Genomic DNA, 15,960 nt, shown 5'->3' with positions numbered 1-15,960 from the left:
TGTGCCATGGCGACTCTTCACTTTTCCTGCACCAAAACACACAGCCTGCTGTGGCAGACTGTTTGCGTTAAGGTGCACGGCCTCTAAGGGTGGCACAATAGGAGCTGTAGCCCTCAGAGGCCTTCCTTGGTCACAGTGCCCTTGGTACCCACAGTACCTTTTACAAGGGTCTACCTCTGTGGCCAGGGATGGGACAATTGTGGATACAAAGGTACAATTTTGGGAAGGAACACAGGCCTTGTTACCCTGATTGGCGGGAACCCATGGCACATCAAGTCGGGTTGCATCAAATGTAAGGCAAAAATGGGGGGTAACCATGCAAAGAAAAGCAACCTTCCTACAAAAACTGTGGACAATGTGGAGAAATAGCTGAGAAAAAAACAGCCATGAGAGGAGCTTTGAATTGAGACAAGAAAAGCTCAGGATAAGATAAGATGCAGATCAGTACTTAATGTGAGCCAGTGATTTCTGGTGCTCGACCCTCAATTGACAACACCGTCACTTGTTATAGTCCACCACATGGTATGGGGTTGACTAATTTCGAAATGAGCACAACAACAGTCGTTCAATATTTTAATATACATTAAATATTGGTAACACCTGCCACCCAAGCTATTCTTATAGCTTTGGGTAGCCTGGATTAGTCCGAATTGTCACACTTGTAGGAGGAGAATCATGGTTAGTAGTTGTGTAGGTTATTTTATTGGCAGGAGCAATGGCTGTTGCAAGCTGCAGTGGCCTCCTGAGGAGGGCACTGGAACCTATAATTGTTTTACAAAAAAACGTACTGCTCCAGATCAACAACTAGGGGCTTGGAAAGAAAGAAACGGACATCAGCACATGGAAGCGGTGCATACCATTTCTGGAGTGGAACGGTGTCAGTGCAAAGTATTTTACCTTCAGGTAGAACAGTATGTATAAGCGATCACTTGCACTCCAGTGCTTTTTTGTCAGCAAGTCTGGATTTGATTGATAAGAGAACCAATCAGGCTTACAAACTATGTTTCTTTTCACACCTGTGAATCATGCTTTTTTTCAAATTCTGAAATATCATAAAGCAGATCTTTAATCCTAGTGGCCTATTTTAACTAATGTCAATAGAAAACATAGGTGGTACTTGATGCAATCTTTTACATGGTGCTAAAGGTTTTAGCATAGCATTTGGACTAAAGGCGAGAAGCAATTTATCGCTCATTTCAGAAGGTAGATCGAAAGATACTCTTAGCGTTACAGACTGGCATATAAATAAAATAATGTTTTGACCATCAAAAGTGATCAGAATTAACACGTTACTTACCTTCAGTAACGCATTATCTGGTAGAGACTATCTAGCAGCAGATTCCTTACCCTCGAATTTCCCAGGCTTCAGGCTGAATACGGAAACTTTTGCTGGGCAATACCCCTTGCGACTGGTGCCGGGTGGCTCCATTCAGTTCCGAGTGACGTCGTCGGTTAGGACGCTACAGTACCTATATAGGCGCCACCCAGGCGGGCAGACATCAGTACTTTTCCTTTTTTCCATGCCAGAAGCTCAGAGCCACGATGTAACTGATGCAGTCGTGTGCAAAACTAAGGCCCTGAAAAGGGGAGTAACCCTAGCCCTACAAAATTAGTCTGTAAAGCGGGGAGGTATGGGTGGAGCTGTAAGGAATCAGCAACTAGATAGAGTCTCTACCAGATAATATGTTATGGAAGGTAAGCAAATTGTTCATCTGATAAAGACTTCTAGTTGCAGATTCCTTACCTTTGAATTACGTATCCAAGTCATAACATCCATGGGGGGGCAGACCAATCCCTTACATTAGGAAGTCCCGCAGGACCGAACAGGCAAAATGCCCATGCCTGTGGACCTGTGACTGTCCAGGCAGTAGTGCTTGGGAAACGTGTGCAAGGAAGCCCACGTTGCCGCCTGACAGATGTCAAGGAATGGGACACCCTGAGAGAAGGCCGTAGTCGCAGTCTTTCCCCTGGTGGAATGGCCGCTTAATCCCTCAGGAGGCTGCTTCTTGACCAGGGCATAGCAGACCTTAATGCTGAGAATAACACAGCGCAAGAGGGTCCTTTTCTGCCCCACCTGCCCCTTCATTGTCCCACCTACCCCACAAAGAGTTGGTTGTCCATCTGGAACTCTCTTGTGCAGTCAAGGTAGAACGACAATGCTCTTTTTGGGTCCTGTCAGTAGAGACACTCTTCTTTCTTAGAAGGATGCGGGGGGCAAAGAAAGTGGGCAGCGTGATGGATTGACCCAGATGGAACGGGTTCACAACTTTAGGTAAGAATGATGCACAGATGAGACGCACCACTTTGTCTGGACAAGACATCATGTAGGGAGGTGAAGAAGACAACGCCTGCAACTCACTCACCTCTCCTTGCCCAGTTTGGAGGTACAAGGTTGACTTGGGCCTGATCGCTCTTGATGTTCGTCAGAACCTAGGGCAGGAGTGGCATGGGTAGAAAGGCGGACACCAGGCCTGAGTTCCACTCGCAACAAAAGGTGTCACAGATCGATAGCAGCCTTCAAAACTCCAGCACGTATTGCTGATACTGCACGTTCTCTTCGGAGGTGAACAAATCTAACCAAGGTTTTCCCCACTGATGAAAGAGACCTTTTGCCACCTCCGACTGGAGATGCCATCTGGATCAGCTAGGCATTGACGGCTGAGAATCTGGCAGGTGTTGAACCACCAGGGTTATGCCTGGCTGTTCCAGCCATGTCCAGAGACGCAGGGCCTCTCGACAAAGAGTCCACAACCCCACCCTGCTTGTTGCAGTACCACATGTCGGTGGTGATGTACGTGAACACCTGCACTAACTTACCCTAGGAAGAGGGAAGAAACGCCTTCAATGCCAGCCAAATTGCGCTTACCTCCAACAAATTGATGAGGAGGACGACTCTGCCGGGGACCAGTGTCCCCTGATCGCCACCTCTCCCAGATGGCCACCCGATCCCAGAAGAGACACATCTGTCACTACTGTGAGCTCTGGTTGGGGAAGGGAGAGGGGTCTGCTGTTGACCCAATCGCGGTTTGTGAACCACCACTGCAGAGCTCTTGCAGTTCTTTCCGTGATCTGGACCTTGTCGGTGAAATTTCCTCAATGCTGTGCCCACTGGAACTTCAAGTCCCACTGCAAAGCCCGCATGGGCCACCTGGCATGATTTACCAACAGGATGCAGGCAGGAGGCAATGAGGCCCAACAGTCTCAGAGTCAGTCTCACCGAAATCAAGGATAGAGGCTGAAACATCGGAATCATAACCTGAATATCCTGGACTCGCTGCTCTGGAAAATAGGCCCGCAACTGCACTGTGTCCAGACAGCTAGGATGAAAGGGAGCGTCTGAGAAGGAGTCATGTGTGATATTGGCATGTTTATAGAGAACCCCAGTGAATATAGGAGGTCTGCTGTTGTCTGAAGGTGGGAGACAACAGCCTGAGGCGAGGACGCCTTCAACAGCAAGTCGTCTAGGTAAGGGAAAAGTGACACCCCTAACTTACGCAGATGATCTGCGACCACCGCCATCACCTTGGTGAACACTAGAAGGGCACTGGTAAGGTCGAAAGAGAGCACAGTGAACTGAAAGTGCTCGCGGCCTACCTTGAACCGCGGGTTATGCCTGGCAGGAACCTGATGTGAAAATACGCATCCTGCAGGTCGAACGCTACCATCCAGTCTTCTTGGTCTAGGGCAGATAAGACCTGAGCTAGAGTGAGCATCTTAAACTTCTCCTTCTTGAGGAAAAGATTGATGGTCTGAAGATCTAAAATGGGCTGCAACCCTTTGTTTTTCTTTGGAATCAGAAGGTAGCGGAAATAACAGCCACTGCCTACTTCTGAAACCAGGACCCTTTCTATAGCTCCCTTGATCAAAAGAGCTGCAACTTCCTCCAGGGGCAAATTCAGATGATCCTCTATCAGCGGTTCCTGATTTGGCAGACTGGGAGGAGGAAAAGAAAGGAAAGGCAGAGAATAGCCCTCCTGACCCACTAGTCCGATGTTATGGATCTCCAGTGGGGGGAGATAATGACGGATTTTCCAGTCAACTGGAGTGGTGTGGTCTTGCAGATTCAGACTAGGAGGGCTTGGAGGCTGTGGCTGCCGAGGGAAGGGTGGCCGACGACTTCTGACTTCCATTCGTAGGTAGGAATGAACCGCGTCCACGCCCCTGCATGACTTGGGAAGCCTGCACAGGACTAAGGCTGGGATAGGGATGACGCAGCTGGAAACCCATTCCGTTGCCATGAAAGGGGCAAAAGGTAGACTGGCCACGAGGACTAGAAGAGAGGCCCAAGTATGTGGCTGGAGCTAGAGAGTCCTTGAACCTTACTAGGTCTGGATCTGCCTTTTCCCAAAAAAGACGGGCTCCATCAAAGGGCATGTCCATTAGATTGGCCTGGACATCGCCCGAGAAGCTAGTTATCCTAAGTAAGGCGTGGCACCTCAAACCTACTGTCATGGAAATCGATCTGCCCAGCGAATCCTCATATCAAGGCCACACAGCTTGGTGAATATTGCTGCATCCCTCCCATCCTTAACTGCTTAGGAGAGCACAGCCCAGCCGGGACTTGTAGCAGCACCTGCGCAACCACCTCCCAAAGGGAGTGGGATAAACAGCCCAATAAGCATGTGGTATTCACCGACCACAATGTCAGGCTGGAAGAAAACATCTTCCTTCCAAATGAATCCAGCCTCTTGGATTCCCTATCCGGAGGGGCGGAATGGAACACACCCTGGGATATAGAGGCCTCTGCTGAACTCCACCTTCCGTTTTTGCCCTGAAGAAGTCCCATAAGGGGACGAAACGCGTCGGCTGGTTTACGTGCCAAACATCGCAGGTCTTCATTGAAAAAAGAAAAATGAAATAATAAAAGAGATAAAGAAATTCCAAAATATTAATGTTGCAATGTTCTTTAAAGAATTTGAATGCATATATATTTGCCTGTTACTTTTATAGATATAAGTTATTTTCATTGAGTGGTGCATCTGTGATTTTTTTTTTTTAATTTGACAAAAAGTCGAGAAAAAGCCCATCAAAAAGCAACAGAGGGGTAGCTCTTTCTAGATCAGCGCTTAACTGGCGCATAAATAAAAGAACTGACGTGCGCATGCGGTACAGCGACGTCATAACCAATGCTGTCAGGTGGAGCCGAATGGACCCACCCTATTGCGCACGCAAGGGGTATTGCTCAGAAAAAGTTTCCGGATCTAGCCTGGCACCTGGGTAATTCAAAGGTAAGGAATCTGCAGGTAGAAGTCTCTATCAGATACTTAAAAACAATACTTGGTGTTGCAAAAACGAAATCCCAGAAGTTCCCATGTGAACGAATAGGGGAAAACACATATCGAGCTAATTTGAAACTAATGATATAATCGCACAGTACAATTAGAGGCATTATCTCTATGCAAATGATTGCAGTTAGGTATTCACAACACAGTGACCCAAGTCCGTGGTTATCAGCCCACCTCTCGAGAATTGGAGAGAGAAGTTTTTTTGGATAGGTTATTATTCTTCCAAAACAAAACTTTAACATATTAGGAAATCCCTATGCCCAGGAGTATACTCAAACATTAGATACACAAGAACACCATGCTTCAGACAACCAAAAGGTTTTCTTTGTTAGGCACTCACCCACTTTATTAGTGACATACTTTATCATCGGGTCTCATCATCGTCCCTAACAACCAGGATGTTCTCAACTGTATTCCAGAATTTTTGGGGGTATATTACCGCAGGCAAGGAAAAACTAAAAATACCCTGACCACCTAGGTATCCCTTTAATATTGGTTGTTCAGATATATCTAAAAAACAATGGGGGAGGGGGCAGGGAAGTAAATTAGGGATATAATGGACCTCTACGCTGTTGAATTAGGTATTCACCTCATGAGAGGTGGAGCAAATAGTTAAAATATCTAAAAGTTGATTCAACATTATAGATTCTACAGGCAATACATTGTGTTTCGGTATGTTGGGAAGGCTCCAGATGGCAAAATGTTATTTTGCCTGGACAAATAACAATCCTTGTACATTACTAAAGGCCACCCAGGTCACTGACTTGCACAGAGCCAGGCTGCACAGCATCATGCATGTGGTTAGTAGAAAACAACCCGTTGCTTACTCACAGAAATAGGAACTGTGGGATTTTACTATCACAAACAAGATTTGCACAATCAAATTCCATCTGAGTAAAAATACTATTAGGTGTGGGTTTGCAGGTATTCCTTGATAGATCCAGCTATACACCAATTTGCAAGTCGTTTACCACTCTGAAAACTCTATTAAAATTACTCATATCATTGGCAGGAATAAGCGTGTGTTCAGGGTGTAAATACAGCATATGGTGTTGTAGAAAGAAGAATTTCTCCTTGGGGAACTAAATGTTGCTAACTGACAAAAACCTTTAAAAACACGTTTAGGATCAAATGCACTCTTGGATCGCATTTCATCATTCCCTCATGTACCTAAGGGATTCTTTTTGAATGTCTAAAAAAGTTAAAAATCCACTCCAATCTAAGAGGCAAATTTCAGGCTAAAAAGAAAATTAGATTAATAACTTTTGAAAATTAGTCCTATAAAGCATACTGGGTAGTATGGAGGAAACCTTTGACCTCCTCATCTATGGTCTACACTGATCAATTAGTACTGGTAAGTGTTTCTGCTTGGCACTAAGGATGTTCAAGCGATCATATACCCTGCTGTGTAAGGGGCATGCCCCATTGCAATGACGTATGGCTAATCAACGTCCACGGTCACAGAAATGGCTGGTGCACAGTATTGTAGAAGATGATCCGAGATCCTTTTTTAGGTCTGGCTACAAACCTGCCTAGGCTGTCTGTAGACAGACCTATTGTTTCCCATACATAACAGGTACTTAGAGCGGGCATTGGGTTAGTTCCCAGTAGATGGTTTTGTTGACTCTCTCAGTTAGTCTGCTCCTAATTCATTGTTTTCAGCCCTCCCTTCCCCGCATCCTGATGCTGCTCTTCTGCTTTACATCCTCTCCGCGTTTTTTGGTAAATAGATTTAAGGGCCGGGCAGGTGCGTAGTGCTGCCAGATAGCTCACTTCCTTTTTTGCAATCCATGTTACTTGTTTTTACCCTTTACTTTTTCATTTTCAATGTACCCAACATGCACATGTGCCATGGTAGGTCAATATATTAAAAATGGACGAGGTGAATGAATCGTGATGCAGGTGGTCATTTTAATGAGCCACATTTTCATAATGTTCATGAAGACTTTTTTTTAGCTGAAATTGTTTGCTTTCTAAATGCTGACATCCTGGAAACACAAAACTGCACTTACAAACAAAAAACAGATACCAGAGAAGTAAGAAGCACAGTCATTTCACAGAACATTATACCTGCAGTATTGTCGTCACATTGTTGACAGTGCTCTGTGCTCGTGATAGTTCGGTGACAGCCAAACGCCAGTCTGCTATAATCAAAACAGCATTTAATATTGTCAGAATTCAGTAGGGCGATTATGCATAAAGGCTATCACTTTCATTCAGTATAGGCATCATTATTCAAAAAGTGCTCTAAGAAAAGGCAACTCACCTATCAGCTCCATTATTGATCATTCTATGAATGCACATTCTTATTATCCTTCAAATTCGATATGGAAAGCTCTCGGAACACGTTCCAGCTATTTAATGCCTTGAGGACGCTGATAATCGGATACCTGTCAATCAGTGCCAAATGTTTACTCTGCCTTCTTCTCTGCTGCACCACTCGATTTACAAAGTGGCTGTAAGCAGTGCCCCTGGTGCCAGAGTAGCCGCTGGATATGTAAAAGCATCACCCTTTCTGTGGCTGTCAAGCCGAAGGAATGGCGTCGGATAGCAATCGGCAGTGTCCGTCAGGTGCCATTTGAGCAGCTGTCCCTTTCATTGGTAGCACCACTGAAACCATTGTGATTCAGCTAAGAAATCTTTCTAATATCGCCCAAGTCCTCAGCGGAAGCTTATAGCGCGCGGGCAAACACTTCCCAGGTGGGCTGTGGAAATGAACCCCCACAATGTAGATTCATTTCCAGGGCAGCAGTGGTGCCCTGCTTCCACGGTATGGCAAACTTGCTGCCATGGTGTTTTGTTCAGGCAAAGAGGCTCTCACCATATGTGGGGAAGCTACTTCATAGGGAAAATGAGCGCCAAACTGAAATAAGGATGCAAGACTTAATCTATACTGCTTCTTGGATCAGAGATCTATAAAGAGAACCTTTAAATCGCCATCTTTTGCATACCGTGTACACTAAGTCCGACATAATAGCTTTGCATTTTTGTTGTTGTTGTAAGAACTATATTTTTCTAAAAGTTGTTTTTTTTCCACAGGAACTTCAGCCATCTGTGCATTTATCGAATAAAGAATGGACGGAAATTAGGTTAGAGAAAATATGCATCTCCAAATATATATCCAGATGAACAAGTTACTTAACTTTGAAAATGCTCTTTCTGGTGGTCTCTATATCTAACCGCAGATTATTCACATTGAAAAAATTCAGCAGACAACTGACTTGATCCAGAAAAACTCTAAAGCAGTGCTCCTGTGTGCTGTGCGGCTCTTCCACAGTGACTTCATCCAGCTCACGACATGATGAACGGAGCCGCAAATAAGTGACAACCATGCACCCTGAAGTTGTTTTTTTCCCCAGGCTAGTCCGCACCCTCAGACGTAGAACCAATCAGAAAATTGGCATGATTAATGTGCACATTTCTAGATTGGGACCCTTTTTTGGTTGGAGAGTCCATTCCACGGAACAAGATGGTGAGGAATCAGGGGTTACACTTGGTATCCTTCAGAAAAAGCATTACCAAAGGTAAGTAACATGTACTTCTGATGGATACTCAAAGGGCAGATACTTCGCCTTGTGAATAGGTATCAGAGCAGTACCTCACAAGGTACTGGGCCTGTGGAATTACTCCGATTAAAAGGTCATGCACAAACAAATGCAAAAAAAAAAACATTTAGAAGGACGTGACTGTCAAGACTTTAGTGCTTTGTAAATGTGGGTACTGATGCCCTTGCACCAAATATTCAAGACAGGCTCACTGTGTGCAAACGCAGTAGTGGCAGCCTTCACTCGGGTGGAAAGTGCTTGTAACCTTTCGGGGTGCAGAATCCGAGCTACTGAGTAGCAGATTTTAATGCAGAGGACAATCCAACTACAGATGGTTCTCTTCTGTATCTCTTTGCCTTCCTTTGCCCCGGAGAAGCTCACAAAAACCTGATTGTCTACGCGGTGGTCCCTTGCACACTCAATGTAAAAACAGAGCTCTCTTGTGAGATAAAGTCGATACAGTTTCTCCTTCTCTTTCAAGGGGTGAGGCAGGGGAAATAATGCTGGAAGGGTGATAGACTGCCCAACACAGAATGGTGTTATCACTTTCGTCAGAAATGCAGCTTGAGGTTTCAACACCAGTTTGAAGGAAAACAATGTTGTGTAAAGGTGGCTGGACCAACAGTACCTGCAGTTCGCTCATGTCACATTATTATTTAAAGATGATTTTCATGGTCAAGAGGTGTAGTGGGGCGATTGTGCACTAGTTCAGAAGGCAAGCACATTAGAAAAGTGAGTACCAAATTAAGTCCTTTGGCATCACAAATGGCTTCCGCAGAAACGTGTGTTGTAAACCTTTAAAAAATCTGATCACAACAGGTGTTTTGAACTAAGAAGGTTGACCTGGCATTCATAAAAAAGCAGAAAGAGCCGACAAGTAGCCTTTAAAGGTACCCAATGCAAGTTCTGGTTGGTCGAAAGATAAAACAAATAACAAAACATTCAACAGTTTCGGCCTGTATGGGGTTTATCTGGTAGTTTTCTGTACACACTCAGGCAAGAAATGATTACACACACCCAAAGACTGAATCCAAGATCAATTGTTTTGTATAAAAAGTTATTACTTTGTTAAGTTATTTTAGAACCAATAGGAACTCAGTTGCAGGTAAGTAACAGTTTTAAGAATAGCAATACTTTTCAAATACAGTAGGCATTGTGCTGTAAAGGCAGAAAAGTACCTTACAAGAGTATTAAAAATACTTTGATAATGTCAATCAAACAGTAGCAACTTAGCAAATGTAAGAGATAGACATTCAGTGCAATATGCAGAAATGCAATGCAATCCTAGGGAAGGAAAACACTTGTGTGCATTTGCCATTAAGTACACAACTTACACATCCAGTTTTCAGGGTTTTAGACCAACACTGGGCAAGAGTCAGATCAAAGTAAGTACTTCACCACCAGCTGCACTGGGGCGGCCGGATACAGAGGTCACTGGGCCCAATGTTAGTCAATTGACACTGGGGTCACCCACAAGAGGTGCTGGTTGTAGGTAAGTACCCATGGTTTCAGGACACAGGCCCCAAGGGTTAAAGCAACCACAGTGGGGACCAGAAGGCAGCACCAACCAAACACCACCAGCGGCACAGGTGCGGCCGGGTTAAGGGTGCATATCAGCATCAGGAGCCCAATACAAGTTGAAGGGGAATCTCGATCGCACAAAGAGACTGCAGCCTCGGACCAGAAGGCTGGACGAAGGTGACCAACAGCTGGGCAGGTAAGTTGAGGTGTCGATGGATTCCTAGGCACTGCCAACTGGGCTCCACAATATCAGCGGGTGGTGCTGAGAAGTCAGTGGTACCTTTTGGTGTCAGATTTTCTTTGACTGAGCCAGTCGCGGTCACAGGGACCCTCCATGAAGAGGCTCCAGGCATCTTCACAGGCACCAGGCGAGGTCAGCCACCGATGGAGTCCTTTGTCCTGCACTGGCTCCCTGTCGAGAAGAGAGTAACCTTAAAGCTACTCACCCACGCCTACAAATACCTCCATAAAACTGGACCCAAATACCTCAACGAAAGAGTATCTTTCCACGTACCCAAAAAAATACCTCTGCTCTGCCGACCTTACCCTAGAAGAAACCCCATGTATCTGCAGAAGCAGAGCAGGGGGGAGTAGTCTTCTCCCACATTGCGGCAAAGGCCTGGAAGGGGCTCCCAGTCAACATCAGATGGTCCCCTACCGTGCACACCTTCAGGAACAGCCTCAAGACCTGGCTCTTCGGCTGATCGGGAGCTGCAACCCCCCTCCCCCACACCAGCACCTTGAGACCCTCACGGGTGAGTAGCACACTTAAAAAAAAAATCAAAAAAACGATTGATTTGTGGGTTGTAATAATCAGAGAATCAAGCTTCAGGGGGGCCCCTAAATACTGAATTTAGAGGCATCACAGGCACTGGCAGATGGTAGCCAATGGGCTACTTGTCTTTAGGGTGACTACACCTTTTGTATGTCCACTCCCTTTGGGGAGGGGGCTTCTCCTAACATAACTGGCAAACATCCTCACAGGCAAGATGAATGATTTTCTAAAGAGGGGGTCAGCTCTGTCTGGTACACCTTCGGGGTGGTCCTGGTAGAGAGGGGGACACACCTCTCCTGTTTACTAATTTTGCCGCCGAGCTTGCCGCCAAAAGGTGGGGTGTGGTCCAGGAGGTGGGCATCTCCAATAGCTGGAGGCCCTGGTCAGCATAACAAAGGGCAGGAAGCCTTTGAGGCTCACCATCGACTGCTGTTCCTACTTGGGGGTAGGTGAGAAGCACCTCCATCCCAAGCAGGCTTTGTTCCTGACCCACGAGAGCACAAGGGCTCCCACCTCAGGGGGTCAGAAACATGTCTGTATGTGGCAGACTGGTGCAAACCAGTCAGCTGTACACTAGGGAGTTGGTCGTTTTTCAAGAGGCATCTCTAAGAGGCCCTCTAAGTGCATTTTACTATAAATACAACACTGGCATCAGTGTGGGTTTATTGTGCTTAGAAGTTTGATACTAAACTTCTTAGCATTCAGTAAAGCCATCATGGAGCTGTGGAGTTCGTAATGGCGAACTCCCAGCCTATGTACTCAATAAGGCTTCACTGCACTTACAATGTCTATGAATGGACTTAGACACTGTAGGGGCATATTGCTAATGCAGCTATGCCCTCACCTGTGGTATAGTGGACCATGCCATAGGGCTGCGAGGTCTGCTAGAGGGATGACTTACCAATGCCATAAGAAGTGTTTTGTGGGCATGACACACTGGGATGTGTGCCATGTCGACTTTTATGTTTTGTCTGCACCAAAACACACAGTCTGCAATGGCAGTGTATATGTGTTAAGTGAGGAGTCTCTGAGGGTGGCACAATACATGCTGCAGACCTTAGAGACCCTCTTTGGTCACAAGGCCCTTGGTACCACTGGTACCTTTTACAAGGAACTTATATGTGTGCCCGAGGTGTGCCAAATGTGGAAACAAAGGTAGTTTTGGGAAAGAACACAGGCACTGGGAACCTGATTATCAGGGACCCAGCGCCCATTCAAAGTGCATCAGATATCAGGCAATAAGTGGGGGGGGAACCATGCAATATGGGCCACTTTCCTACAGGGATCACTTTAACATACATGTTTTGGCATCTGCCGAGGGGAGAGTGAGACAGTTATTAAGGTGATGATTAAACTAGATGGGTTTATCTATAAACAAAACCATGCTATTAGAGTAAGCTTTTGTGCTGAGTGCAACTGAAAACAAGCTTACAGCGGCACACCTCTTCAAAAAAAAGATGAGCCTCATGTATTATTTAAATAGTCCAGTTATGTTCTTCCGCTTTGTGTTCAATCTGTACTCCCATCTAGGGCTCTTGGAAACACCTCTTTTCAATACTGAAAACCACAGCAAAACAGTATTGTCCATTACATATGTATAACACTAGTACCTCACTAGGAGGTACTGCAAGATTAAAGACATTATACCGTAAAAAGAGAAATAACATGTTTGGGCTTTTTCTTTTCGGAGTCCCCTCCCAAGGTACCTGCTCTCTGAGAACAATAGCTCTCTTGTAAGACACATTTTCAGAAATAATTATATACTTTCACGATAAATAAAGATTAGTTCCACTCTGCAGACAATGGCCTTTGCATTCCACGTGCTAGGGATATCAGTACCATCTGTGTAATAGTTTACAACTTATTAGTGCCGCCACTCTTGTGGAACACTTGATAACATTTTATCTTCATGCTTTTCTTAACAAACTATCAGGCCACTTTATATGGTGTCTGACCTGGGCAATGACCCCAATACCTTTAGGAGCCATTCAAAGTCTTTACACAAGCACCTGAGTATGTATAAAGTTGGGAGAAGAAATTAGTTACTTATCTGTAACTCCAGTTCTCCAACATTGCTATCTTCTATATATTCACATGCTTGAATTATTGCCAGTCTTAAGGCTGGAAATTCCCGGTAAATTAAAATATCAGCATGCAGTGTACAAAAATTTAGCATATAGTATGTAATGCAAAAAGGCCATAGGCCTGAAACAACAGCTCATGTTTAGTAACACATCCACCCAATTTGAAAGAACCCATAGTTAAGTCAAGTGGAAGCTAAAGCACCCCTACTCCCTCTAGAGGTTGCCAGAGCTCAGATTCCAAAGCAAAAGTGTGAGAATAAAATACAATGAACCTCTGACCAGGGAGGCGGGAGAGTCGCATGTGAATATATAAAAGATAGTATTGGAGAAATGGAGCTACAGTTAAGTAACTAATTTCTTGTCCAACACTGGATTTTATATTTTGACATGCTTGAATCAGAATAAAAATCAGAATACATTATGAAATACAACAAAGTGGAAAGCAGGCACATCTTCAGTGAGCCAGGTTCCTCAGGACTGTCTGTCAGACTCCTGCGTCAGCCTCTGTGTCCACTTCTAGGCAGTAGTACTTTGTGAATGTATGCCTGCATGGCAGATGTCCTTCAAGGGCACTTGAGCATACAGTGCTGTGTTAGAAAGAATGCCATTGGTGGAGTGCGCTCTGGCTTCTCCATGGAGAGGACTGTTAGCGTTGGCACGACAAAGTGATGCAGGTTGAAAGCCAGCGGGCTATACACTGTTTGCACAGGTCCTGTTCTTTTTTTGTTTAATTAAACGACAACCATCTGGTCTGATGTGCATATGTCCTTTGCCTTGTCTAGAAAAACTCTGAGATATCCCTGTAAGTCCGAAGAATTTAACAATCTTTCTGCAGTTGTAGATGGATTTGGAAAAAAAGAAACAAGAATGACAGGCTTATTCAGATGAAAATCAGTTGGAACCTTTGGAATAAATTTAGGGCTGGTTCTCAAAATCAACCTGTCCTTAAATAACTGAAGTAGAGGTTCCCTGATGGTGAATGTTTGAATCTCTCCCACTCTCCAGGCAGATGTTCGAGCTAGGAGAATTGTCTGCTTTATGTAGACGTTCAAAAGGAGGTAACGTCAATTGACTGAGGCCTGTATTAAGTTCCCATGGAACTGGAGGAAGTCGAAGAGGTGGAAAAGCTCTGAAGAGACTTCTCAAGTTATTTATTGATCCTTTGGGAAAAAAGGAGTAGATCTCGAACTGTCAGTCCTTCTTAATCTGGAGATTGCAGTGGAATGGACCATGACTGAAGAATACGTGAGACCACTTTTAGCCAAGCTTATCAAATATGGCATGATCTGAGAAGTCTTTATTTGACGTGGATGACGACCATTATTCCTGCACCAGAAAGGCTTCCGCTTAGCGTTGTAGGTCTTACTGGAAGCTGGAGCACGAGCCTGCGCCAGAATCTGCAAACACTCTGTGGAAGATCCAAATGGCCAAAAACAAGGTGGTAAGGTACCATGCTGTGAAGGTCAGAGACAGGATCGAGGTGAAAAATCTCTTCTCCTTGATGGCTGGACAATGTCCTGGGATGCACTTACGAGGGAACGTTTGGACGAGCTGCCAACTACTGCCAACTCGTAACCCAGTACTGGCGAGGGCACGACGAAGCATGAGGATCAGAATGTGGTGGTCTATCTTTGGTTTCTTCAACACCCTGGGGATCAGGGGAAAAGGAGGAAAGGTGTAGGCAAATATCTTGGACCGACTGAAATAAAGAACATTGACCATTGTTGCTGTATTCCAGAACCTGCTTGCAAAGCGCAGGCATTTTTTGTTGATCAGCGTAGCAAACCGATCACTTGTGGGGTGACCCCACAAATTGGAAGTGCAATCCACCGGTTTCTTTTCTCGTTACCACTCGTGACAATATGTAATTTGCCAGCTGAGAGAATCTGCCTGATCGTTCTGGCAGATGTTACACAGGACTGTGTATCCTGTGAGAAATGGCCCAATTCCACAGCAGTTGAGCTTGAAAGGATCCTCTGGACTGTGTTTCTCCTTGCTTGGCTATGTAGAACATGGATGTTGTGTTGTCTGTTCTGACTAGGACTGGCTGACCTGCCAATCTGGGTAAAAAACCTTGTAAACCCAATCTTATGGCAGGGAGTTCCAACATATTGATGTGGTGCTTTTTCTCTGCATGTGACCAAAGGCCTCTTGTTGAAAGCTCTTGCAGGTGGGCTCAACATCCGGCCATGGACACATACGTGGTGAATAACATCCTTTCTGGTATTGATAGGAAAGAGAGACCTACAGTCAGGTTTTATGGAATTCTCCACCAGATCAGAGCTTGTTTCAAGTGCTTTATGACACATGTCTTCCACCTGCCTCCTTTGCGAATCCAGATCTTGCTGAACAGGTCTCATGCAAAGCCTGCAAAATGGAATGAGACCTATACATGATGCCATCATATCTACGAGGGACTTGTATTAGCTCACGTTGAATGCTTTCCAGCAATAGTCTTCCACAGAGTCTGTAACTTTCTTATTCTTTCTGACGGTGAAAAGGCTTCCCCCAACTGCGTGTCGAGTATAGCGCCCAGAAATTGGATTTTTGATTGGGGCACCAATGAAGATTTCTCCCTGTTCAAAGTTAGGCCTAATATCCAAAAGAGGTTGATGCAAGCATTCATGGATGCTTTTGCTTGGTCACTGGATGGCGCTTTGCCTAACCAGTCCAAGTATGACCTGACTGGACAGTTTGTAAAGCCCATTTGTCTGATGTTATATTCTTCTGTGCGGGAACAAATAGGGAAA

General features: G+C 45.1%; 1 protein-coding gene across 9 annotated transcripts in view; it reads right to left on the bottom strand.

Moving 5' to 3' along the window:
- Positions 1–15,960, bottom strand: part of C5_1H8orf88 (chromosome 5_1 C8orf88 homolog) — a 579,684-nt gene that overhangs the window by 46,971 nt on the left and 516,753 nt on the right. For 6 of the 9 annotated variants that reach the window (XM_085604093.1, XM_085604088.1, XM_085604095.1 and 3 more), the window contains one exon: positions 7,356–7,429. In XM_085604093.1, coding sequence (XP_085460219.1) covers positions 7,356–7,429 — 74 coding nt within the window. The remainder of the gene's footprint in view (positions 1–7,355; positions 7,430–15,960) is intronic. The other 3 variants (XM_085604097.1, XM_085604094.1, XM_085604092.1) reach the window with 1 other exon arrangement.

The sequence above is a fragment of the Triturus cristatus genome, chromosome 5_1, assembly GCF_964204655.1.
Source record: "Triturus cristatus chromosome 5_1, aTriCri1.1, whole genome shotgun sequence".
Classification (NCBI taxonomy): Eukaryota; Metazoa; Chordata; class Amphibia; order Caudata; family Salamandridae; genus Triturus; species Triturus cristatus.
The sequence above is the reverse complement of the archived record's forward strand: the minus strand, read 5'-3'. Positions and strand labels throughout refer to the sequence as shown.